This window comes from Bombina bombina, chromosome 1, assembly GCF_027579735.1.
Source record: "Bombina bombina isolate aBomBom1 chromosome 1, aBomBom1.pri, whole genome shotgun sequence".
Classification (NCBI taxonomy): Eukaryota; Metazoa; Chordata; class Amphibia; order Anura; family Bombinatoridae; genus Bombina; species Bombina bombina.
Genome location: NC_069499.1, coordinates 1,475,134,769 through 1,475,161,204, shown reverse-complemented (window position 1 = coordinate 1,475,161,204; position 26,436 = coordinate 1,475,134,769). Strand labels below are relative to the sequence as shown.

Genomic DNA, 26,436 nt, shown 5'->3' with positions numbered 1-26,436 from the left:
GCAGCAGACAGTTGGCTGTTCAGGCCTAACGGATCCGTGACATTTTTGAACAATACTTTTCCTGCAGTAACATGTTTGGTGCACTGATAGTTACTCTCTGTCTCTCATGTTCCACACAATATAAATTCACATGACAAGATAATTTCCCTCCTGTCATCATACACAATGCATAGAAATCATCTTACACCCAGTTACGGGAGAGATAAAGTGGAAGGACTGAACCACTTCACTATATGTAAGATCTGCTATATTACAAAAGCGCAACGCAATATAATAATGACACACTACCACACTTGAAAAACATAATTAAAGTGACACAGACAAGTGGAATAAATAGCTATTTAGTGACAGTCATCTTGTGGGAATATTATTTATTGTGCTATATGTTCAATGCCTTAGATGAGTCTGAAATTAGCTTTTTTTCATATTTTGTGGCTGGGTCTGGTGATTTAATAAGGGATATTAGACTAATAACTAAATCACCCAGGAAAAGTTAATTAAGCATAGTTTTTTTTTTTTTTTTAACAGTACATTCATTAATTTGCCTGTCCATTTTTTTTCCTTGTAATTAAGCTGAGCACATTGTGATTTGTTTTGTCCCCACTACACGTTTGGAGATGGAAGACCATACTTAAAACATCTCTTGCTTCTGGGTAAAATTTGTGCCTATCTCACATTCCCTAAACCAAAAAGCAAATTATGTAACCAGCAAATGCTACAAATCAAATAGATAGTTTAGAAAATTTGCAGTTTTGAAAACCTAGGTTATAAATTTGGCTTTTTTTGGCCTCACTAGAGAACCTTAATCTGTTTGAGTCTGGTACTTCAGAAGCCGTAACGCTTGTTATAATGTAGAATATACAGGGTAAACTAATGTGCTTACTTTATGCTCCCACCTACCAAACACAAAATCAACAAAGTAAACATTGTTGGTCGCTCAGAGTAAGCAAAGGTGCATGAGTATGCGCTGCTATTCCACATTAGAGAGGATGGTTGCTTCTGATTGTCTGTACAGTCTGCTTTGGAACAAAGAATGAAGAGTTTTAGAATGGTTTAAAGGGACAGTTTACACCTTAGTCATCTTAAAGTCTTACCTTAGCTTAAGCTGCAAATGGTCTTCAGCACCTTTTCTATATCATACTGCAAGAATGGTAAAAAAGTTATATTAAAATGAATATTGCTTCTGGCCACTTTGAAATGGCCGCCAAGCTCCACCCACTGATGACATCACGTTATGGGCTACATATGACGTCAAATCACAAAAGGCTCACTAGTTGGTTTCAACAGACTGTCAATGCTATTCAGCAGAGTGCCTAAATGTAGCCTAGATCCTGCTGTTATCACTGGGCGGAGCTTGACAGCCATTTCAAAGTGGCCAGAAACAATATTAATTTTAAAATAACTTTTTTACCAATCCTGCTGCATGATACAGAAAGGGTGCAGGGGGCTATTTGCAGCTTAATCTAAGGTAAGACTTTAAGATGAATAAGCTGCAGACTGTGCCTTTAAATATGAAGAGTTCCTAGACTGGGAGAGATAATCTCTGTTTAAATGGCATTTTTAATAGGCGCAGCACTGACCCCAGTCATTACAAACATAACGCTGTCTACATCATACACTACCCCACCCATAGACCACCCGTGACGCTGCTCTGGTGTAAACATGTTTGGAGGTACATATGCCGGAAAATTTGCAACACTGATTTTAACAACAATGCATCTACACACTTTATTACTGAACCTCCCCTTGCAATTTAAGAAACAGCATCTTACAGTTGCTATAGTAATCTGGACAATTAAGAATGGCTGCTTGACAAAAAGACAGCATATAACTATTTCTAACTTTCATAAAAACAAAGGCAAAACATTATGGCAGAATTACATAATTGTCTGGCAGTTACTGTGCAGGAACTTAATAGTTATCCTACCCCAAACAACAACATCTGCAGAGGCATCATCTGCCCCCCGGGAGTTGGTAGCAGTGCAAGTGTAAGTGCCCATATCTGATATGTGAGCAGGACTAATCAGAAGGCTTCCGGACTCCAGGAGCGTGAAACGTGGTAGCTGCACCGATCCGCTTGCTAAGATCCGATCACCTGAGTGACAAACAAATGATTATATTATACACATTGCTACAGTATGCAGATAATTAAGAGACGTAGGTCCTTGTCAGATTGAATGACCTTCAACCTCAAGTCAAACTCGATTGTCAACTACACTTCAGACTTGCTTGTACTTCCCAAAACTGACCTACACTTTGGGCCTAGGAGTATTGGAGTTTATGTTTAACGGTTAAAGGGATATGAAACCCAAAAAATATTTTGTGATTTAGACAGAGCTACCATTTTAAGGAAGTTTCCAATTTAGCTCTATTGTGCCTGGAGCACTACGTGACACGAAATAGTGCTGCGATCTAGTGTTCTTGCAAATGGATAACATTCTTGTAAAACAGCGGCCATATAGTGCTTCAGACACGTGCACGCTCTTGAGTTTACATCCCTGCTTTTTCAACAAAGATATCAAGAGAATGGAAAAAAAATGATAATGGAAGCAAATTAGAAAGTTGTTCAAAAAGTGCATGCTCTATCTGAATCATGAGAAAATTGGGTTTCATATCCCTTTAATGGCTGGGATTTCTGCAAACTTAGTAGCTCGGAATATATTCTAGTTGCCATGGCATCCATCACAGAAAGCAACACCAGCAGATTATAAATCATAAATATTGTATGTCAAAAAATACATATATATTTTACAGATATATATAAATATATATATACTGTATGTATATATATATATATACAGTATATATATATATATATATATATATATATATATACACAAGCAATACTGCCATATGGAAATTTTAAATTATACCTACTGCTTCAGAATGGAGGAAGAATTGAATCCCTTCAAAGTTTGTTTTTAAAAACTGTATCTATAGCTATGTGTATCTGTGTATCTGTACGTGTAGAAATCTAGCTTAATGCTGGTCTTTCCTGAGCTCACTGCCTTAAACGGGGCACATCAATAAGGCAACTGAAACCCTTATTTTGTTGAAGTTTACTCACATCTAGAACAGAAATAATGCTGACACTGCAAACTTGCAGCTGTTTAATGCCCACAGCTATGATATTTGGATTTATTTTTGGAAGAAAGGCTACATATTACCAATACATTGCCTGGCAGGCAGAGAGGCTCTGTATATAAGTCATTACAGTCTATGAGGTGTGAGATTCTGTATATCAGTCATACAGAGTCTGAGAGGTGAGATGCTCTGCATATCAGTCATACAGAGTCTGGGAGGTGAGATGCTCTGCATATCAGTCATACAGAGCCTGGGAGGTGAGATGCTCTGTATATCAGTCATACAGAGCCTGGGAGGTGAGATGCTCTGCATATCAGTCATACAGAGTCTGGGAGGTGAGATGCTCTGTATATCAGTCATACAGAGTCTGGAAGGTGAGATGCTCTGTATATCAGTCACACAGAGTCTGGGAGGTGATATGCTCTGTATATCAGTCATACAAAGTCTGGGAGGTGAGATGCTCTGTATATCAGTCATACAGAGTCTGGGAGGTGAGATGCTCTGCACATCAGTCATACAGAGCCTGGGAGGTGAGATGCTCTGCATATCAGTCATACAGAGCCTGGGAGGTGAGATGCTCTGTATATCAGTCATACAGAGCCTGGGAGGTGAGATGCTCTGTATATCAGTCATACAGAGTCTGAGAGGTGAGATGCTCTGCATATCAGTCATACAGAGTCTGAGAGGTGAGATGCTCTGCATATCAGTCATACAGAGCCTGGGAGGTGAGATGCTCTGTATATCAGTCATACAGAGCCTGGGAGGTGAGATGCTCTGTATATCAGTCATACAGAGTCTGAGAGGTGAGATGCTCTGCATATCAGTCATACAGAGTCTGAGAGGTGAGATGCTCTGCATATCAGTCATACAGAGTCTGGGAGGTGAGATGCTCTGTATAGCAGTCATACAGAGTCTGGGAGGTGAGATGCTCTGTATATCAGTCATACAAAGTCTGGGAGGTGAGATGCTCTGTATATCAGTCATACAGAGCCTGGGAGGTGAGATGCTCTGCATATCAGTCATACAGAGCCTGGGAGGTGAGATTCTGTATATCAGTCATACAAAGTCTGGGAGGTGAGATGCTCTGTATATCAGTCATACAGAGCCTGGGAGGTGAGATGCTCTGTATATCAGTCATACAGAGCCTGGGAGGTGAGATGCTCTGCATATCAGTCATACAGAGCCTGGGAGGTGAGATGCTCTGTATATAAGTCATACAGAGCCTGGGAGGTGAGATGCTCTGCATATCAGTCATACAGAGCCTGGGAGGTGAGATGCTCTGCACATCAGTCATACAGAGCCAGGGAGGTGAGATGCTCTGCATATCAGTCATACAGAGCCTGGAAAGTGAGATGCTCTGCACATCAGTCATACAGAGCCTGGGAGGTGAGATGCTCTGCATATCAGTCATACAGAGCCTGGAAAGTGAGATTCTCTGCACATCAGTCATACAGAGCCTTGGAGATGAGATGCTCTGTATATCAGTCATACAGAGTCAGGGAGGTGAGATGCTCTGTATATCAGTCATACAGAGCCTGGGAGGTGAGATGCTCTGTATATCAGTCACACAGAGTCTGGGAGGTGAGATGCTCTGTATATCAGTCACACAGAGTCTGGGAGGTGAGATGCTCTGTATATAAGTCATACAAAGTCTGGGAGGTGAGATGCTCTGTATATCAGTCACACAGAGTCTGGGAGGTGAGATGCTCTGTTTATCAGTCATACAGAGCCTGGGAGGTGAGATGCTCTGTATATCAGTCACACAGAGTCTGGGAGGTGAGATGCTCTGTATATCAGTCATACAGAGCCTGGGAGGTGAGATGCTCTGTATATCAGTCACACAGAGTCTGGGAGGTGAGATGCTCTGTATATAAGTCATACAGAGTCAGGGAGGTTAGATGCTCTGGACAGTCTGTTTTTGTACCTGATAAGATAATAAAAGCTGTTATTTGATTTCTGAGGCTGGACTTTACTACATATATGATTGAGTAACTGGCTAGCCCTGTCGGTGCCTGTGAATGAAGAAGTGATGTCTAGTCCCTCATTTCAATGCTCTGAATATAAGGTCATACAAAAGCATGAGAAGTGAGATGCTCTGCGTATCAGTCATACACAGCCAGGGAGGTGAGATGCTCTGTATGTCAGTTATACACAACCTGGGAGGTGAGATGCTCTGCATATCAGTCATACACAGCCTGGGAGGTGAGATGCCCTGTATATCAGTCACACAGCCGTGGAGGTGAGATTCTCAGTTGTACACAGCCTGGGAGGTGAGATGATGTGAATATCAGTCATACACAGCCTGGGAGGTGAGATGCTCTGCATATCAGTCATACACAGCCTGGGAGGTGAGACACTCTGCTTAATCAGTCATACACAGCTTGGGAGGTGAGATGCTCTGCATATCAGTCATACACAACCTGGGAGGTAAGAGCCATACAGAGCCTGGGAAATAAACAGCTTCCAACTTCAGCCTTGCAGACTTTAGGAAATATGGGGCTATGTGTTTTAGTCATACAAAACGTAAGGGGTAAGCAGCTATGCATTTCAGTCGTATGGAGCTTGGCCGGTGAGAGGATCTCATACACAAAATAAAGAGCCTGGTTGGTGAAAGAATCAGCATATCAGTCATACATAATATGGGAGAGGAGATATTCTGCACGTCAGTCATACAGAGTCTGGGAAAATAGGGGGTCTGCATATCAGTTGTATAAAGTCTGGGAAAGGGAAAGCTCTACATATCAGTCAAACAATGTATAGGAGAGGAGAAACTCTGCATAACCTTCAGAGTCTGTGAGAGGAGTAGCTGTGCATATAAGCTCTACAAAGTTTGGGAGGAGAGGGTCTACATATAAGCCATACATATTTTGGGAGAGGAGATGTTTTGCATACAAGTTGTACAGGAGAAATTCTGCATATTAAAGGTACAGAGTCAAGGAGAGGTTCTGCATATCAGTCGTACAGAGTCTGGAAGAGGAGAAGCTGTGCACATAAGTTGTACAGAGTCTGGGAGAGGAGAAGCTGTGCACATAAGTCATACAGAGTTTGGGAGATGAGAGGGTCTAAATATAAGCCATACCGAATTTGGAAGAGGAGAGGTTTTGCATTTCAGTTGTATAGAGTCTGGGAGAGGAGAAATTCTGCATATTAACTACAGAGAGTCAATGAGAGGTTCTGTATATCATTTGCACAGAGTCTGGAATAGGAGAAGCTCTGCATATCAGTTATACAGAGTCTGGGAGAGGAGATGGTCTGCATATAAGCCATACAGAGTTTGGGAGAGGAGAGGTTTTGCATATAAGTTGTACAGTCATACCAGCTGTACAGAGTCTGGGAGAGGAGAGTTTCTGAATATTAACCTTACAGAGTCAAGGAGAAACTCTGCTTATCAGTCATACAGAGTCTGGGAGAGGAGAGGCTGTGCATATAAGCCATACAGAGTTTGGGAGAGGAGAGGCTCTGCATATAAGCCATAGAGAGTTTGGGAGAGGATACGTTTTGCATATAAGTTGTACAGTCATATCCGCTGTACAGAGTCTGGGAGAGGAGTTTCTGAATATTAACCTTACAGAGTCGAGGAGAAACTCTGCTTATCAGTCATACATAATCTGGGAGAGGAGAGGCTGTGCATATAAGCCATACAGAGTTTGGGAGAGGAGAGGCTCTGCATATAAGCCATAGAGAGTTTGGGAGAGGATAAGTTTTGCATATAAGTTGTACAGTCATATCAGCTGTACAGAGTCTGGGAGAGGAGAGATTCTGAATATTAACCTAACAGAGTAGAGGAGAAACTCTGCTTATCAGTCATACAGAGTCTGGGAGAGGACAGGCTGTGCATATAAGCTATAAAGTGTTTGGAAAAAGAGAGGGTCTGCATATAAGCCATACTGAGATTGGGAGAGGAGAGATTTTGCATATAAGTTGTACAGAGTCTGAGAGAGTAGAGCCTCAGCACATCAGTCATAAGAGTCTAGGAAAAGCTTTGCATATTAGCCATATCAAATCTGGCAGAGGCTCTTTGGTTACACTAAGCTTGGATGATGTATTTAATGGTATGTAGCCTAGAAACCAATAGGATCTGTATCAATCACACACAGCCTGATAGATGTGGGGCTCTGTGTTTCAGCCCCGCAAAGTCTGGGAGGCAGAAGCTCTGTGTTTATGTCATACACAGCAAGAAAGCTGAAAATATTAGTTATATGTTTGACGTACTATGTCCATGATACTGCACATGGCCTGTCAGAAAAGGTTTTGCTTATCATTCCTACAGACTGTGGGCATTATTCATACTCTGTGTGTCAGTCTAAACATTCTTTCTGGTGAACCTACTCCCTTACAGTTTTTTACCTTTTTGCCAGGTGATGGCTGGTCGTGGGGCCCCTGAGGTCTCACAATGTAGCACCAAAGCGGTACCATCAATGACTGTGCTGTCCATTGGGCCTTTGGTAATGTTGGGGGCAATACCTATTAGGTGAATAATATGTAAAAATAAGGCAAAACAGGTAGATAGACCTTTGAATAAGCTAGTCACAGTTTGCTAATATCTTAAAATGTAAGAGAATACACAACTCATGTCACATACAAGATAAATATATTTTTTTTGACAAATAAGCTGCACACACATTTTTGACATATAGGATTCATTTTATTTAAAATGTACATTTACAACTGCAAATCACCATATACAAAAAAACCTGTATATAAAAACACCAAGCAAGTGAACATTGTCTTCAACAGACACCTGCTCCAAGTCCCAGGTTTCCGTCAGATATCCTTTGTTGAAAAAATAGCAATGCAAATGGGTGAGCCAATCACACAAGGCATCTATGTGCAGCCACCAATCAGCAGCTACTAAGCCTCTCTACATATGGCTTTCAACAAAGGATATCAAGAGAATGAAACACATTAAATAAAATAAGTATATTGGAAAGTTGTTTAAAATTGCATGCTCTTTCTAAATTATGAAAGAAAAAATTTGTGTTTCATGTCCCTTTAACCCCTTAATGACTGACGACGTGCAGGGTACAGTTAACGACCGAGGACGTACCCTGCACGTCGTCAGTCTTGGAAAGCGGTTGAAGCGATCCTGATCGCTTCCAGCCGCTTTCCGGTTATTGCAGTGATGCCTTGATATTGAGGCATCCTGCAATAACCATACTTGGCCATCCGAAGCAGAGCGAGCCACTCTGTGGCCCTCTCTGCATCGGACATCGATAAACGCAATCGTTGGTGGGTGGGAGCCGATGTGGGAGGCGGATGGGCAGCCATCGATGGCTTCTAGGCTGAAGAGGGGGCGGGATTGTGGACGGGGTAGTCAGGGGCGCGCAAGGGCACGCGCAAAGGAGGGCAGGCGAGTGCATGGGCCGAGAGCGGGTGGGAACCGCTACACTACAGAATTTTTTTTGAGAAAAGTGGGAGAGAGGGGGGAGGGAATTAATAAAAGGGATCTGGGAGGGGGGGATAGCTACACTACAGAAAATAAAAATAAAAAAATATTTTTTTTTGTAAAGTGGGTACTGGCAGACAGCTACTAGTACCCAAGATGGCTCCCAATAAGGTAGAGGATTAGAGAGCTGTTGGGGGGGGGGGAATCATGGAGGTTGGGGGATACTACACAGCAGCATATGTAAATATGCAAAAAAAACAACAGAATTTATGCTTACCTGATAAATTTCTTTCTCTTGTGATGTATCGAGTCCACGGATTCATCCATACTTGTGGGATATTCTCCTTCCTAACAGGAAGTGGCAAAGAGAGCACCCACAGCAGAGCTGTCTATATAGCTCCTCCCTTAGCTCCACCCCCCCAGTCATTCGACCGAAGGCTAGGAAGAAAAAGGAGAAACTATAGGGTGCAGAGGTGACTGAAGTTTTTAAATAAAAATATACTACCTGTCTTAAATAGACAGGGCGGGCCTTGGACTCGATACATCACAAGAGAAAGAAATTTATCAGGTAAGCATAAATTCTGTTTTCTCTTGTAAGATGTATCGAGTCCACGGATTCATCCATACTTGTGGGATACCAATACCAACGCTTAAGGACACGGATGAAGGGAGGGACAAGACAGGTACCTTAAACGGAAGGCACTACTGCTTGTAGAACCTTTCTCCCAAAAATAGCTTCCGAAGAAGCAAAAGTATCGAATTTGTAAAAAGTATGAAGTGAAGACCAAGTCGCCGCCTTACAAATCTGTTCAACAGAAGCCTCATTTTTAAAAGCCCATGTGGAAGCCACTGCTCTAGTAGAATCAGCAGTAATCCTTTCAGGAGGCTGCTGGCCAGCAGTCTCATAAGCCAAACGGATGATGCTTTTCAGCCAAAAAGAAAGAGAGGTAGCCGTAGCTTTTTGGCCTCTCCGCTTACCAGAATAAACAACAAACAATGAAGATGTTTGACGGAAATCTTTGGTTGCTTGTAAGTAGAACTTTAGAGCACGAACCACATCAAGATTGTGCAACAGACGTTCCTCCTTTGAAGAAGGATTAGGACACAGCGAAGGAACAACAATTTCCTGATTGATATTCCTATTAGAAACAACCTTAGGAAGGAATCCAGGTTTGGTACGCAAAACCACCTTATCTGCATGGAAAACAAGATAAGGTGAGTCACACTATAAAGCAGATAACTCAGAAACTCTTCGGGCCGAAGAGATAGCTACTAAAAACAGAACTTTCCAAGATAGAAGCTTAATATCTATGGAATGCATAGGTTCAAACGGAACCCCTTGAAGAACTTTAAGAACTAAGTTTAGGCTCCATGGCGGAGCAACAGGTTTGAATACAGGCTTGATTCTGACTAAAGCCTGACTAAACGCTTGAACGTCTGGGACATCTGCCAGATGCTTGTGTAATAGAATAGACAAAGCAGAAATCTGTCCTTTTAAGGAGCTAGCTGATAATCCCTTCTCCAATCCTTCTTGGAGAAAAGACAATATTCTAGGAATCCTAATCTTACTCCATGAGTAACCCTTGGATTCACACCAATAAAGATATTTGCGCCAAATCTTATGATAGATTTTCCTGGTGACAGGCTTTCTAGCTTGAATCAGGGTATCAATGACCGACTCAGAGAAACCACGCTTTGATAAAATCAAGCGTTCAATCTCCAAGCAGTCAGACGCAAAGAAGTCCACGGTGGAACAGATGACATGTCCATTAGGTCTGCATACCAAGTCCTGCGTGGCCACGCAGGTGCTATCAGGATCACAAAGCTCTCTCCTGCTTGATTCTGGCAACCAGACGTGGGAGGAGAGGAAACGGTGGAAATACATAGGCCAGTTTGAAGGACCAAGGCACTAATAGAGCATCTATCAGTACCGCCTGGGGATCCCGGGACCTGGACCCGTAACAAGGAAGCTTGCCGTTCTGACGGGACGCCATAAGATCCAATTCTGGTGTGCCCCATAGCTGAGTCAGCTGGGCAAATACTTCCGGATGGAGCTCCCACTCCCCCGGATGAAAAGTCTGACGACTTAGGAAATCCGCCTCCCAGTTCTCTACCCCTGGGATATGGATTGCTGAAAGATGGCAAGAGTGAGTCTCCGCCCATCGGATTATTTTGGTTACTTCCATCATCGCTAGAGGACTCCGTGTTCCTCCTTGGTGATTGATGTAAGCTACAGTCGTGATGTTGTCCGACTGAAATCTGATGAATTTGGCAGCAACTAGCTGAGGCCACGCCTGAAGCGCATTGAATATCGCTCTCAGTTCTAGGATGTTTATCGGGAGGAGAGTTTCCTCCCGAGACCATAAGACCCGTGCTTTCAGGGAGTTCCAGACTGCACCCCAGCCTAGCAGGCTGGCATCTGTCGTTACTATGACCCACTCTGGCCTGCGGAAACACATTCCCTGAGCCAGGTGGTCCTGAGACAACCACCAGAGAAGAGAATCTCTGGTCTCCTGATCCAGATGTATTTGCGGAGATAAATCTGCATAATCCCCATTCCACTGTTTGAGCATGCACAGTTGCAGTGGTCTGAGGTGTAGGCGGGCAAAAGGAACTATGTCCATTGCCGCTACCATGAGTCCGATTACCTCCATACACTGAGCCACTGATGGCCGAGGAATGGAATGAAGAGCTCGGCAAGTGGTTAAGAGTTTTGATTTTCTGACCTCCGTCAGAAATATTTTCATTTTCTACCGAGTCTATCAGAGTCCCTAGGAAGGAAACTCTTGTGAGAGGGAAGAGAGAACTCTTTTTTATGTTCACCTTCCACCCGTGAGATCTCAGAAAAGCCAACACGATGTCCGTGTGAGACTTGGTTAACTGGAAAGTCGACGCCTGAATTAGGAGGTCGTCTAGATAAGGCGCCACTGCTATGCCCCGCGGTCTTAAAACCGCCAAAAGGGACCCTAGCACCTTTGTGAAAATCCTGGGAGCCGTGGCCAACCCGAAGGGAAGGGCCACAAACTGGTAATGCCTGTCCAGAAAGGCGAATCTGAGGAATTGATGATGATCTCTGTGAATAGGGATGTGTAGATACGCATCCTTTAAGTCCACGGTAGTCATATATTGACCCTCCTGGATCAGAGGTAGAATAGTCCGAATAGTCTCCATCTTGAATGATGGTACTCTGAGGAATTTGCTTAGAATTTTGAGATCCAAGATTGGTCTGAAAGTTCCCTCTTTTTGGGAACCACAAACAGGTTTGAGTAAAAACCTAGCCCTTGTTCCGCTTTTGGAACTGGGTGGATCACTCCCATGGTATGTAGGTCTTCTACACAGCTTAAGAATGCCTCTCTCTTTGTCTGGTTTACAGACAATTGAGAAACGTGAAATCTCCCCCCTTGGGGGGGAGTCTTTGAAGTCCAGAAGATATCCCTGGGACACAATTTCTAACGCCCAGGAATCGTGAACATCTCTTGCCCAAGCCTGAGCAAAGAGAGAGAGTCTGCCCCCTACTAGATCCGGTCCCGGATCGGGGGCTACCCCTTCATGCTGTCTTGGAGGCAGCAGCAGGCTTCTTGGCCTGTTTACCCTTGTTCCAAGCCTGGTTAGGTCTCCAGACTGACATGGATTGGGCAAAATTACCCTCTTGCTTTGCAGCAGGGGAAGCTGAAGCAGGACCACTCTTGAAGTTCTGAAAGGAACAAAAATTATTTTGTTTGGTCCTCATTTTATTTGTTTTATCCTGTGGGAGAGCATGGCCTTTCCCTCCAGTGATGTCTGAAATAATCTCTTTCAGTTCAGGCCCAAATAGGGTCTTTCCTTTGAAAGGGATGTTCAAAAGTTTAGATTTTGATGACACATCAGCAGACCAGGACTTAAGCCATAACGCCCTGCGTGCTAAAATGGCAAAACCTGAATTCTTTGCCGCTAATTTAGCCAGTTGGAAAGCGGCATCTGTAATAAAAGAATTAGCCAATTTAAGGGCCTTAATTCTATCCATAATATCCTCTAATGGAGTCTCCATCTGAAGAGCCTCTTCTAGAGCCTCGAACCAGAAAGCAGCTGCAGTAGTTACAGGAACAATGCACGCAATAGGTTGGAGAAGAAAACCTTGATGAACAAAAATTTTCTTTAGGAGACCCTCTAATTTTTTTATCCATAGGTTCTTTGAAAGCACAACTGTCTTCGATAGGTATAGTTGTACGCTTAGCGAGAGTAGAAACAGCTCCTTCCACCTTAGGAACCGTCTGCCACGAGTCCCTCATGGTGTCAGATATGGGAAACATTTTCTTAAAAACAGGAGGGGGAGCGAATGGTATACCTGGTCTATCCCACTCCTTAGTAACAATATTCACAATCCTCTTAGGGACTGGAAAAACATCAGTGTAAACAGGAACCTCTAAGTATTTGTCCATTTTACACAATTTCTCTGGGACCACAATAGGGTCACAATCATCCAGAGTCGCTAATACCTCCCTGAGCAACAAGCGGAGGTTTTCAAGCTTAAATTTAAATGCCGACATATCAGAATCTGTCTGAGGGAGCGTCTTTCCTGAATCAGAAATCTCTCCCTCAGATAGCAAATCCCTTACCCCTACTTCAGAACATTGTGAGGGTATATCGGATACGGCTACTAAAGCGTCAGAAGGCTCAGCAGTTGTTCTTAACCCAGAGCTGTCACGCTTTCCTTGTAAACCAGGCAGTTTAGATAAAACCGCTGTGAGGGTTGTATTCATACCTGTGGCCATGTCTTGTAAAGTAAATGAAGTCAACGCACTAGAGGTACTTGGCGTCACTTGTGCGGGCGTTACTGGTTGTGACACTTGGGGAGAGCTAGATGGCAAACCCTCAATTCTTTCTGTCTGAGAATAATCTATTGCTATATTTTTAAGTGCTAAAATATGCTCTTTATAATTTATAGACATATCAGTGCAAGTGGGACACATTCTAAGAGGGGGTTCCACAATGGCTTCTAAACACATTGAACAAGGATTTTCCTTGGTGTCAGACATGTTAAACAGGCTAGTAATGAAACAAGCAAGCTTGGAAAACACTTTATTCAAAGTAAATAATACTTAGAAAAAAAACGGTACTGTGCCTTTAAGAAAAAAAAAGATGCACAAACTCTGCAAAACAGTGTAAAAAAGCAGTAAACTTAACAAAATTTTTACAGTAGAATCATAAAGCCTTAGTAAGTTTGCACAGCCAGCCAAATAAACGATTAACCCCTTAATGTAAAAACCGGATTGACAAAACGTCAAAACCGGTATAAAAACGTTCAGCACCTTGCCACAGCTCTGCTGTGGCGCCTACCTGCCCTTTAGGATAGATTTGTGGGGAAAAACCTTCTTTTAGGCCCTCAAACACAGCAGGACCCTCTGGAGAAGCAGCTGGATGTCTTCAGAGTATAAGAAACTGCGCAACTGAGGCGCGAAAATAGGCCCCTCCCACCTCACTCGATGTTAGCGGGGCCTAAAAGAAACACACCAAAGTGTTTCTAAACTAGCCATGTGGGTTAATAACCCTTAAAGGACCAGTCAACACTGTAGATTTGCATAATCAACAAATGCATGATAAGAAGACAATGCACTAGCACTTAGTCTTAACTTTAAATGAGTAGTAGATTTTTGTTAAATAAATTGCAAAGTTATGTGTATTTCCACTCTCCCTGTATCATGTGACAGCCATCAGCCAATCACAAATGCATATACGTATATGCTGTGAATTCTTGCACATGCTCAGTAGGAGTTGGTGACTCAAACAGTGTAAATATAAAAAGACTGTGCACTTTTTGTTAATGGAAGTAAATTGGAAAGTTTTTTTAAAATTGCTGCTGTATCTGAATCACAAAGTTTAATTTTGACTTGAGTGTCCCTTTAAATAAGCCACAATGACCCCTTAAAGTCCCTCAAAAAATGTTAAGTTTTCAATAAAAAAACGTTTTTCCCATAAGTGCCACCAGTAACAAATGAGCCCTTTATGCAAGCTTGGATTCTCTATTAAGCGTCTGAATACAGCTTACCCTTCCCTCATGGGGATATTGTCAGCCTTTTCTAGAATTATCACAGTCTGTCTAGAAAAAAATTGACTGAACATACCTCAATGCAGCTTAGCATGCAAACCGTTCCCCCAACTGAAGTTTTCCTGTACTCCTCAGCCTCTGTGGGAACAGCAGTGGATCTTAGTTACAAAGTGCTAAGATCATCATCCTCCTTGCAGAAATCTTCATCCCTTTTCTGCCAGAGAGCAAATAGTACACACCGGTACCATTTAAAATAACAAACTTTTGCTTGAGAAAATAAAAACTAAAATTTTTGTCACCACACTCACTTTACCCTTCCTAGCAGTTAAACAGACAAAGAGAATGACTGGGGGGTGGAGCTAAGGGAGGAGTTATACAGACAGCTCTGCTGTGGGTGCTCTCTTTGCCACTTCCTGTTAGGAAGGAGAATATCCCACAAGTATGGATGAATCCGTGGACTCAATACATCTTACAAGAGAAAAAAAAAACCATACCTTTAATTTTCGTACTGGCAGACTTTCTGCCAGTACTTAAGATGGCGTGGACAATTGTGGGGTGGGGGACGGAAGAGAACCGTTTGGGAGGGATCAGGGGTGGGATGTGTCAAGTGGGAGGATGATCTTGATACTAAAGCTAAAATTAACCCTGCAAGCTCCCTACAAGCTACCTAATAACCCCTTCACTGCTAGACATAATACATGTGTGATGCGCAGCGGCATTTAGCTGCCTTCTAATTACCAAAAAGCAACGCCAAAGCCATATATGTCTGCTATTTCTGAACAAAGGGGATCCCAGAGAAGCATTTACAACCATTTGTGCCATAATTGCACAAGCTGTTTGTAAATAATTTCAGTGAGAAACCTAAAATTGTGAAAATTTAACGTTTTTCTTAAATTTGATCGCATTTGGCGGTGAAATGGTGGCATGAAATATACCAAAATGGGCCTAGATCAATACTTGGGGTTGTCTACTACACTACACTAAAGCTAAAATTAACCATAGAAACTCCCTACATGCTTCCTAATTAACCCCTTCACTGCTGGGCATAATACATGTGTGGTGCGCAGTGAAGCTAAAATTAACCCTAGAAGCTCCCTAATTAACCCCTTCACTGCTGGGCATAATACACGTGTGGTGCGCAGTGGCATTTAGCGGCCTTCTAATTACCAAAAAGCAACGCCAAAGCCATATATGTCTGCTATTTCTGAACAAAGGGGATCCCAGAGAAACATTTACAAGCATTTATGCCATAATTGCACAAGTTGTTTGTACATAATTTCAGTGAGAAACCTAAAGTTTGTGAAAAAGTGAAAAAAAAATGTTTTATTTGATCACATTTGGCAGTGAAATGGTGGCATGAAATATACTAAAATGGGTCTAGATCAATACTTTGGGATGTCTTCTAAAAATAATATATACATGTCAAGGGTTATTCAGGGATTCCTGACAGATATCAGTGTCTCAATGTAACTAGCGCTAATTTTGAAAAAAAGTGGTTGGGAAATAGCAAAGTGCTACTTGTATTTATTGTCCTATAACTTGCAAAAAAAGCAAAGAACATGTAAACATTGGGTATTTCTAAACTCAGGACAAAAGTTAGAAACTATTTAGCATGGGTGTTTTTTGGTGGTTGTAGATGTGTAATCGATTTTGGGGGTCAAAGTTAAAAAAAGTGTGTTTTTTTCCATTGTTTCCTCATATATTTTTTTTTTTATAGTAAATTATAAGATATGATGAATATAATGATATCTTTAGAAAGTCCATTTAATGGCGAGAAAAACGGTATATAATATGTGTGGGTACAGTAAATGAGTAAGAGGAAAATTACAGCTAAACACAAACACTGCAGAAATGTAAAAATAACCCTGGTCCTAAACGGACAGAAAATGAAAAAGTGCTGTGGTCATTAAGGGCTTAATTTACAGAAAATAAAATAAATCATGATAGGAAATTTAATGTGTGTAATTAAACAATTTACATTATAATATTAATGTGTATAATGTCTCTTTGTTAAGTCGCTTTATTTCACAATCCTCTAGGAACCCAACTACCAAAATCTTTTCTTTCATTATTTAGATAGAGCAGAGAATTTCAAACAACTTTCCATTTTACTTCTATTAGCTAATTGGCTTCATTCTCTTAGTATCCTTTGTTTGGAAGCATACACTACTGGGAGCTAGCTTTTGATTGTTGGCTGCACATATATGCCTCTTATCATTGGCTGACCTGATGTGTTCAGCTAGCTCTCAGCAGTGCATTGCTGTTCCTTTAACACGGGTTACCAAGAAAATTAAGCTAATTAAATCAAAAAAGTAAAATGGAAAGTTGTTTAAAATCATATGCTCTCTCTAAATCATGAGAGAAACATTTTGGGTTTTGTGTCCCTTTAAGCTTCCTCCCCTGCTACTTGCTAAGATATTTATGTGTTGATTTTTACAGCATAATTGAGCCATACAGTTAAGTTCAGGTTGTAGGGCCACTATCTATCTATCTATCTATCTATCTATCTATCTATCTATATTCTGCTTGTTCTAAATAACACACTCACTTGTGACAGCCAGGTAAGTGGATGTTTGCACCTCTCCAGCATCATTGCGGGCAAAACACTGGAACATGCCGGTATCATCCGGTATCAGCCCACTGATTCTGAGGCTTCCTTGTCCCACCAGTTTGTACCTGGCATCTTTCTGAATGTTTATAAGTGCAGCATCCTTATACCAGGAGATAGAGGGCTGTGGGACTCCTAGATGAGATTTAAAGATATGAGAGGTGAGCAGCTGAAAATAGAAAAATGGAAATAGGAGAAAAACATAGGGAAAGCGAGGGAAATTAAAGGGCCATGATACCCAAATGTTGAAACACTTGAAAGTGATGCAGCATAGCTGTAAAAAGCTGACTAGAAAATGTCACCTGAACATCTCTATGTAAAAAAGAAAGATATTTTACCTCAAAATGTCCTAAGTATTCACATCCCATTGTAAAGGACTTTAAGCAGCAAATCAGTATGTCTGTCCCGGGACAGGCAAGGGAGCGAGCATCATGCACACTCATGTTATTTCCCTATTCAGTTTAAGGAAGTTTACTATGAAATCTCAAGAGAGTTAAAGGGACACTGAACCCAAATTTTTTCTTTCGTGATTCAGATAGAGCATGTAATTTTAAGCAACTTTCTATTTTACTCCTATTATCAACTTTCCTTCATTCTCTTAGTATCTTTCTTTGAAAAGTTTAGATGACGGACCATTTTTGGTGAACAACCTGGGTTGTTCTTCCTGTCCAGGGTTACTGAACCAAAAAATAACTTAGATGCAAATAAAGATAGCAAGAGAACGAAGAAAAATTGATAATAGGAGTAAATTAGAAAGTTGCTTAAAATTGCATGCTCTATCTGAATCGCAAAAGAAAAAATTTGGGTTCAGTGTCCCTTTAAGTGAAATCTAATGATATCACAGTAAAATAGTTCACAACCTCAGCACTGTTGATGCTGATTGGCTGATGTTCACTTCTTCATTTTTTTAATTTTTTTTTTTACCTGCAGCTGGGCAGTAACTGAAATATAACTTTTTACACAGACTTACTCTGGTGAGCTGAATAAATTGTGAGGTAAAATATCTTCCTTTTTTACATAGAGATGCTCAGGTGATATTTTCCTGTGAGCTTTTTACAGTTATACTGCATCACTTTCAAGTGTTTTAGCATATGAGTATTATGTCCCTTTAAGAAAGAAAGAAAGAAAGAAAGAGAGTACAGTATATGATTACAGACACATTGTAGTCAAGATTGAAATGCACACCCTTAGCTTGACAAGGAATCTCCACCACTTTCTCCATCTCTGCAGTTAGGTGTCTCTCCGGCTCCTTCACAAACTGTGGGGGCTCTGGGAATGCACAGTGAAGGGTCCGTTAACTCATTAAATATGACACAAACATAATTTTTCCTTTATTGCATCTAAATAATAGCATCTTAAAAATGTTTAAAGGGACAGTCTACACCAGAATTTGTATTGCTTTAAAAGATTATATTAATATACTTCTTACCTTGTATCTAAGCCTATGCAAACTGCCCCCTTACTTCAGTTCTTTTGACAGACATGCATTTTAGCCAATCAGTGCTGGCTCCTAGGTAACTCCACGTGCCTGAGCACAGTGTTATCTATATGACACACATAAACGAATGCCCTCTAGTGGTGAAAAATTGTTAAAATGCTTTCAGATAAGAGGCAGCCTTCAAGATCTAGGAAATTAGCATATGAGCCTACCTAGGTTTAGCTTTCAACTAAGAATACTAAGAGAAGAAAGCAAAATTGGTGATAAAAGTAAATTGGAAAGTTGTTTAAATCATGAAAGTTTATTTTGGACTAGACTGTCCCTTTAAGTGGTGCTTCATCAGATGAATGACAGATTTGTTTTGTCTCTTTAACTATTTGAACAGCAATATTCTGGATAATATCACATAATAATGCTCCCTAGACCATGGGGCCTATTTATTAAAGGTCTTGTGGACCTGATCCGACAGTGCGGATCAGGTCCGCAAGACCTCGCTGAATGCGGACAGCAATACGCTCTCCGCATTTAACATTGCACCAGCAGCTCACAAGAGCGGCTGGTGCAACGCCGCCCCCTGCTGACTCGCGGCCCAAACCTGCAAAAGGATTAAGCACATAGGTAAAGCCCCCTAGGAGCTGCAAAACACAGCTGAACCCAATCAGGAAACAGCCATTGAGCCAACTGGCAGCAGCAGTTGCGCTACCCCACCAGTCACCGCCAGTGGTCAGTTCACAAGCTAGAGTGCTTGTAGCTCCTGATTGGGACTTTACCTATGTGTATAACCACTTTGTGGGAGTTAAATTCATGAGTTTCATAGTAATGCAAAATTTTAAAAAAAATCTGTAACAAATTAGAGCATGTAATTTAGCAGCGGTCTGTTTATTATTGAAGTCAGTCTTTATGGATAAGTACACAATATAACACAAACAATTTGTCTTTTGAAAAATGTTCTACATAGTAGTTTTTTCTGAAAATTCACCAGGCGTGTTTATTTTAGAAGTGCAAGTGTTATATTTGTATTTGTTTGTATGCACTGAATGCTCAGGTGGCCCTGTGCTTGCATATTTTATGAGATAAACAGTTGATTTAAGCCTGGTCATTGTTCATCTATTAAACTAAACCAGCGGGGCATCTTTGACCTTCGGTTAAAAGTCTGCCAGCCAGCCCAATATGTAACTATGCAACTGTGTAAAGATGCTATGGCAACTCTGCAATAAATAATGGGAATTCTGTGAGTTTATCAATATAATTTCTTATTTTCATATTATATTTTTTTATTTGCAGTCACAGAATGTAGCACACGATGCAGAAGTTATTGACAATACCTCTCTGTGGACTTCTATATATTCCCTTTGATACTAATATATGTTAGCATTACTATATCTAATTAAAATCAGGTATACGTTAATATTTTGGTACATTTGTAAAAAAAACAGTTGGCCGTATTTATGTACTCAAAAGGAATGTCAAAATATACATTTGTTTTTGCAAACAAAGGTTTGTTTTTTTTAAATAAAATTTAACTTTTGAATATTGAATTTAACATAAAAAAAATAAATGTAACATTTGATTACCAAATTTAACACCTAAGTAGCAAATTTCAAATTCAAATGCTTGTATAAACATTTAAATACTGATTCAAAAAATGAACATTCCATAATGATTGTGAATGCCTGTTGTATAGAAGCATTTAAATGGTAGAACCAAGGTCAAGGGGAACATTTACAGTATTCTACAGTTTCTACATATTCTACAACATCAACCTTAAAAGGGCATGAAACTATTTTTTTTTTTCATGATTCAAATAGAACATACAATATTAAACAACTTCCCTATTATTACTTATATTATCAAATTTGCTTAGTTTCCTTGGTATCCTTTGTTAAAGAAACAACAATGACTACTGGGAGCTAGCTGAGCAGATACAATGAGCCAATGACAAGAGGAATTCATGTGCAGCAACCAATCAGAAGCTAGCTCTCAGTATTGCATTGCTGTTCCTGAGCCTACCTTGGGATGCTTTTCAACAATGGATGCCAAAAGAATAAAGCAAATTAGATGGCTTCTACCTATGCCAGAATACATACATGATCTGATATCACACTGTACTTTTAACCCCTACACTGGAAAAAGTGACAAAACATGTCTTAAAGGGACATTAAACACTATGGTCAAGATTACAAGTGGAGCGCTAGTGCAGGGTGGGCTTTCAATATTGTGGACTCACACTAAGAATAGCACAAAATCTGATATTACAAACCCATTGTAAAAAAAACAATTACCAGAGAATGTTAGTGTGGCCAAATTTTTTTACCCCTCCCTATATTATCAAGGAATAGCTTGGGAGTTATCTGTGGCATTTGAGTGCACATAAATATGTAATCACACATACATACATACACACAATCATAAACCTTATATGACATTGTATGTATGTGCAATATTATTATGTATAAAATGTGACATGTTTGACTGCTTATTTACAGAGAGGATATCATGATTTCTTGTATCTTAGGTAACTGGATTTTGCTAATTGGAAATGGTCTCAATTACAGTATTCTAATCAATTACAAACTACAGAGTGTCATTAACAGCATCACGTTCAGTCCACAAACCAATAATTGAATTGGACACACAGAACTCCCTAAGGTATCTACTGATCAAGAAGCCTACAGTATACCCTCCCTTCTGGCACTACTTGAGCTTTTGATTTGTATTGCTAAGTTTACTAAGGAAGAAAAGGACTGGTATTATGATATATTTACCTATACTTAATAAGCAACAGTGTACAGATATAAAAACAGCATTTTAAATACACCTTTTCAGGCATTTTTAGCTGGCAGTATAAGAAGGAATGCTGACTGAAATCATTTTTATGTATTTACATTCTACATAAACAAAATAAATACCGGTATATGACATCTGGTCATGTAAAAAAAAGCAGGGATACCGCACAAGTGTGTTAACGTTGCAGAATACGATGTTTCTTACACCAAGATTCTTACCAGTTGGAAATCCCACTTTCGGATTATACAAACATGAGAAGCAGGAACCATTCTGCTAGTAATATGATAGATATGTACAACAATCATACACAGGTTGCGGATTGGCTGGTTTTCATGCATACAGATGTATGCAGTACCCAACCAGAAGGTGAGGAAAAGCAAAAATATATACTAAATGTTTTATCTTTACCACTAAGAGGCTATATTTTAGACATATCCCTGCTATTGATATAACTGTCTCGTTTGTGCTTAGGAAATGTTAGGGGAACTTGATTGGGGTTGTGTGATCCTGCATTAAAGAAAGCTAAGAACTCAGAACTAATTGGCTTTATTCTGAAGCTAATCAGGCTAGCAAATTGAACATGTAACTCTTCCTTTCTTGCGTAATCCAGTTTGTGCAAATTGATCCTATTTCATACGTGGAAAAGCAACGAGCAATATATCAATGAACCAGCAAGAAGCAGGTTTCAAATCAGAGTTATTTATTCCACTATAGTACAAAATTAGGTTGACTTCAATATGAAGAGAAGCAGATTTGAAGTCCAAAAGTTATTTTAAAGTCAAATTTTGTTTTGCTATAAAATAAATTAGACTGCTTGATCCCAGTGTAATGTTAGGAAAACTTTCAATACCAGTAAATTCCTATATTTTCATTCTAAATTAGTGAGGGTCAGCCTTTAGTATATAAGATTATATAATGAGCCTGTGTTGAAGGACCAAGACTTATCTTATTACACTGCTGTGGGAAAAAGAATCTCTGGGATAAGTATGTTCTTACCAAGCACAGTGAGAAAGGCTCCAGCAGTGACAGGGGGGACACTACTACTCCGTAGGGTGGCCTCGCAGGAGTAGTATCCTGCATCACTCAGAGTGGGGTTCAGTATGGTCAGACGACGGTTGTATTCACTGAGACCACTAGAGACAAGGGCTCCATCCTTCTTCCAGATTATGTTTAACTTGACAAGCGGCCTGAAGGAAGACAGTGAGTGTGAGTCTGAGAGAAAGGGATGAGAGAACAAGGACTGTGTAGAGAAATTGCAAAGGGAGTGAAGGAGATAAAGTTGGAAAGAGAAAGGGAGATGGATGAATTCAGGAGCAAATAGCAAAGCACCAGAAGAGGGAAAGAATAAGAAAGAGGGTGGGGAAAAGAGACAGGAAATATAGAAAGAGAGAGGAAATGACAAAAATGAGAGAAGAAAAGACAGGGAGAAGATATACAGCCCTATTCAAAATCAGGTTTTGCGGCAAATCTTTTTAAAATACTGGCACCTTCTATTCAAAGTAACAGGTGCATGTTGTAAATGCAACCCTTCTCCAGAAGCTTAGATTGTTGCAGAAAACAATGCAGGCTTGCAATTTTTCACACTACCACCAGGTATATTGTCTGGTATTGGTATTCAAAAACTGCACATATGCAACGTTGTAAGCATTTGTATGGTTTTTCACAATAATATAGAAGCTTTTGCATGGTTTAAGGTGTAGTGCTGAGTTTGCTATAAGAGTGCTATTAGCTGCCAAAAGAATGAGTTAGAGGTGACGTTATTTGTTGCATTCATTGTGCTACTACATGAATCCACCAGTATGGATGGTGTTATGTTATAATTTTCGATATTTTATCCATAGAATATTCACATAGTCACTTCTGAAAGCCAACTGTGTAAACATATCAGGCCTATTTTACATAATAAACCCCTCCCCCAAGATACACTTGTGTTTGTACAAACTCATGGCGAAACAATCCCACGTAGCTTTTGACTGGTGAATAATCCTAGTAAATTAGGAATACAATTTGGATCAACCAGCTCCTCATACTTTGCTGGAAGATGATTGATCTTGGACAAAGCTAGAATTAGAGAACTTGCTTGGCTAAATAGATCTGTGATTCCTTATCTTCGGATACATTCTCTGGGTTCTTATGCTTAGTTAGTAGCTTTGAAATTTGAGGGTTTAGATAGTTAGAGTTGCCCTGTATACTTAGGAATACTTGAAGGCCTGTTTAATATAATATAAAGTTTGTATGCATTTGTTGATTGTGTACCTATATTATTTAAAGACTAATAAATAAAAATGACAAGAGGGTAGCGTGAACCAGCGGATGGAGAAAAGAAGCGATAAAGAGAGGGGCAGATTGTGAGCTAGATTACACGATGGAATTGCAACAAGTGTAACTGTTTTATAAATTAAAATACATTCATTATTTCTTGTAAAAAATAGAAGGGAAGATCAATCTTATTTAAAACTGCTACAGCCACTTTGCTCCTGTAGCTACCGCACTCCAACTATAACACACAGGTAGTAGAGATGGCACAAAAATAGACTTGTAGCCACTGAAACTGTTGCTATGGTTACATAAGTAACATATGCAACTGAACAACTTTGTATTATGTAGCAGCGGTTGCTACCTATGACCACATGGACATAGCAAATGCAAGAGATTTTACCTACAAGTGTTGTGTAATATGTAAGTAAAAATTCACTTGCTACTTAACAAAACAAAAAAGCTTCTTTCTACTGTAGCTCACTCATTTTTACCAGCGTTGTGTAATCCAGCCCTGTGTCAGCCATACTCTCTTAGGTACATATATAACATTTCTCTAGCATATCATATACCTATACCACATACTGATGTGCCCCCCCCCCCTTAAACTACATTAATATTTAAAGTTGTGGTTCTTAAGAAAGTTCTCAAGCTGCTGCCCCCAAATTTACCTGGCATTGGCCACGCACTCCATGATGACCTCAGAGGTTCCGGTCACAACACTTGTGTTCTGGGGTGAGATGATAATGATGGGAGCAATGGGATCAGCAGGGCCCCCCACATCTGAGAGATAAATTATTATTATTATACTTTACTTATGAAGCACCAACATATTCCGCAGCGCTGTCCATGGATACAATTCATTTAAATAAAACAATACAAGACTTGTAAAAGACAGGACAAAATTTACAAACACATACAGGAGGTATTAAGGGCCCTATTCCCGTGGGAACTTACAATCTAGAAGGGTAGGAGGTTGAGAAATAGGAGGCGAGGACTGCAAGATTGAGAAAGATGTTAATACAGAGTTAGATGAGGGAAATGTTAGGTAAGTGAAATTAATTTATTATTGAGTTGGGTGGTAGGCTTCCCTTAATAGAAAAGTCTTCAGGGAGCATTTAAAGGAAGAAAGATTTGGGCAAAGCCTGACAGCACGAGGGAGAGTGTTCCAGAGGGTAGGTGTGGCACGACAGAAGTCCTGCAGTCTAGCATGAGAGGAGGTGATAGTCGCGGATGCAAGGAGCAGGTCATTGTTGGATCTTAGTGGGCGGGCTGGAGTATACTTGTGTATTAGAGAGGATAGGTAGAGGGGAGCAGTGTTGGTGAGAGCTTTGTATGTAAGGGTGAGAATTTCGAATTTAATTCTACTGTGAATGGGGAGCCAATGAAGGGCTCCCCATTCACAAATAGATTACTTACTTAGGGGATAAATAATAGGTATATATATATACACACACACACACACACACACACACACAGTGTAAGGGTAATAACACATGAGAGAATTGTAAATAAAGTTTTGATATACAAAGTGCTCTAGTGGAGGACGAGGCAGAAATGTTTGTTCAGAAACAAAAATGATAAGAAGCCATGCCCTTCTACAAGCATCAGCCATTACAGTGTGATTACTTCTTGCTAGACCATTGATTGAAGGGAACTGGACCTGCAAAATGTTCTATCAGATTTTATCCATTACAAGCAGTGAGCTGTAAATAATGTGATAGAAGCATAAAGCAGCTTAGTTCCTGCAGAAGTTTCACAATCCAATCACAGTTTGTCACTAAATAATACCAACTCTTTATAGCTGGTCAAAGTATTCAGTCCAGTGAGTTACAATGAATCCAAACTAGCCCCCAGCAGAATAATCCCTAAACCAGTTCTGGTCCCACGGTTATTACCATAACCTCCCAAGTCTACATCTGTCCCAATAGTATCTAGAGCATCACTAGCAGAACAGTTCCTGATGGCACCTCAGCACCACTAGTCTACATCATCCCTGCTGGCATCATCAGCACCACTAGTCTACATAATGCCTGCTTGCACCTTAGAACCACTAGCCTAGATAATGTCTGCTTTCACCTTAGCACCACTAGCCTACATAATGCCTGCTTGCACCTTAGCACCACTAGCCTACATAATGCCTGCTTGCACCTTAGCACCACTAGCCTTCATAATGCCTGCTTCCACCTTAGCACCACTAGGCTATATAATGCCTGCTTGCCACTAGTGTGCATCAGCCCAACTGGCATCATCACTGTCACTAGCCTACATCGGCCCTGCTGACATCCTCAACACCACTAGCCTACATCATCCCCGCTGGAACCCTCAGCACCACTAGCCTACATCCTCCCTGCTGGCACAATCAGCACCACTAGCCTACATCATCCCTAATGACACCCTCACCACTACTAGCCTACATCATCCCCGCTGGCACCCTCAGCACCACTGTCCTACATCATCCCTGCTGGCACCCTCAGCACCACTAGTCTACAAAATCCCTGCTGGCACCCTCAGCACCTCTAGCCTACATCATCCCTGCTGGGACCCTCAGCACTACTAACCTACATCAACCTTGCTGGCACCCTCAGCACTACTAACCTACATCAACCTTGCTGGCACCCTCAGCACTACTAACCTACATTAACCCTGCTGGCATCCTCAGCACTACTAACTAACATCAACTCTGCTGGCATCCTCAGCACTACTAACTAACATCAACTTTGCTGGCATCCTCAGCACTACTAACTAACATCAACTCTGCTGGCATCCTCAGCACCACTAGCCTACATCATCTCTGCTGGCACCTCAGCCCCACTAGCCTACATCAGGCCTGTTGTCATCCTTAGCACTAC

The 26,436-nt window shown here is 40.8% G+C and overlaps 1 protein-coding gene across 1 annotated transcript in view; it reads right to left on the bottom strand.

Moving 5' to 3' along the window:
- Nucleotides 1-26,436, bottom strand: part of SDK2 (sidekick cell adhesion molecule 2) — a 476,461-nt gene that overhangs the window by 120,983 nt on the left and 329,042 nt on the right. Inside the window, exons 7-12 of the mRNA XM_053721253.1 lie at nucleotides 24,256-24,367; nucleotides 22,325-22,515; nucleotides 18,289-18,372; nucleotides 17,044-17,238; nucleotides 7,432-7,548; nucleotides 1,928-2,095 (exon numbers count right to left, since the gene is read on the bottom strand). Coding sequence (XP_053577228.1) covers nucleotides 1,928-2,095; nucleotides 7,432-7,548; nucleotides 17,044-17,238; nucleotides 18,289-18,372; nucleotides 22,325-22,515; nucleotides 24,256-24,367 — 867 coding nt within the window. The remainder of the gene's footprint in view (nucleotides 1-1,927; nucleotides 2,096-7,431; nucleotides 7,549-17,043; nucleotides 17,239-18,288; nucleotides 18,373-22,324; nucleotides 22,516-24,255; nucleotides 24,368-26,436) is intronic.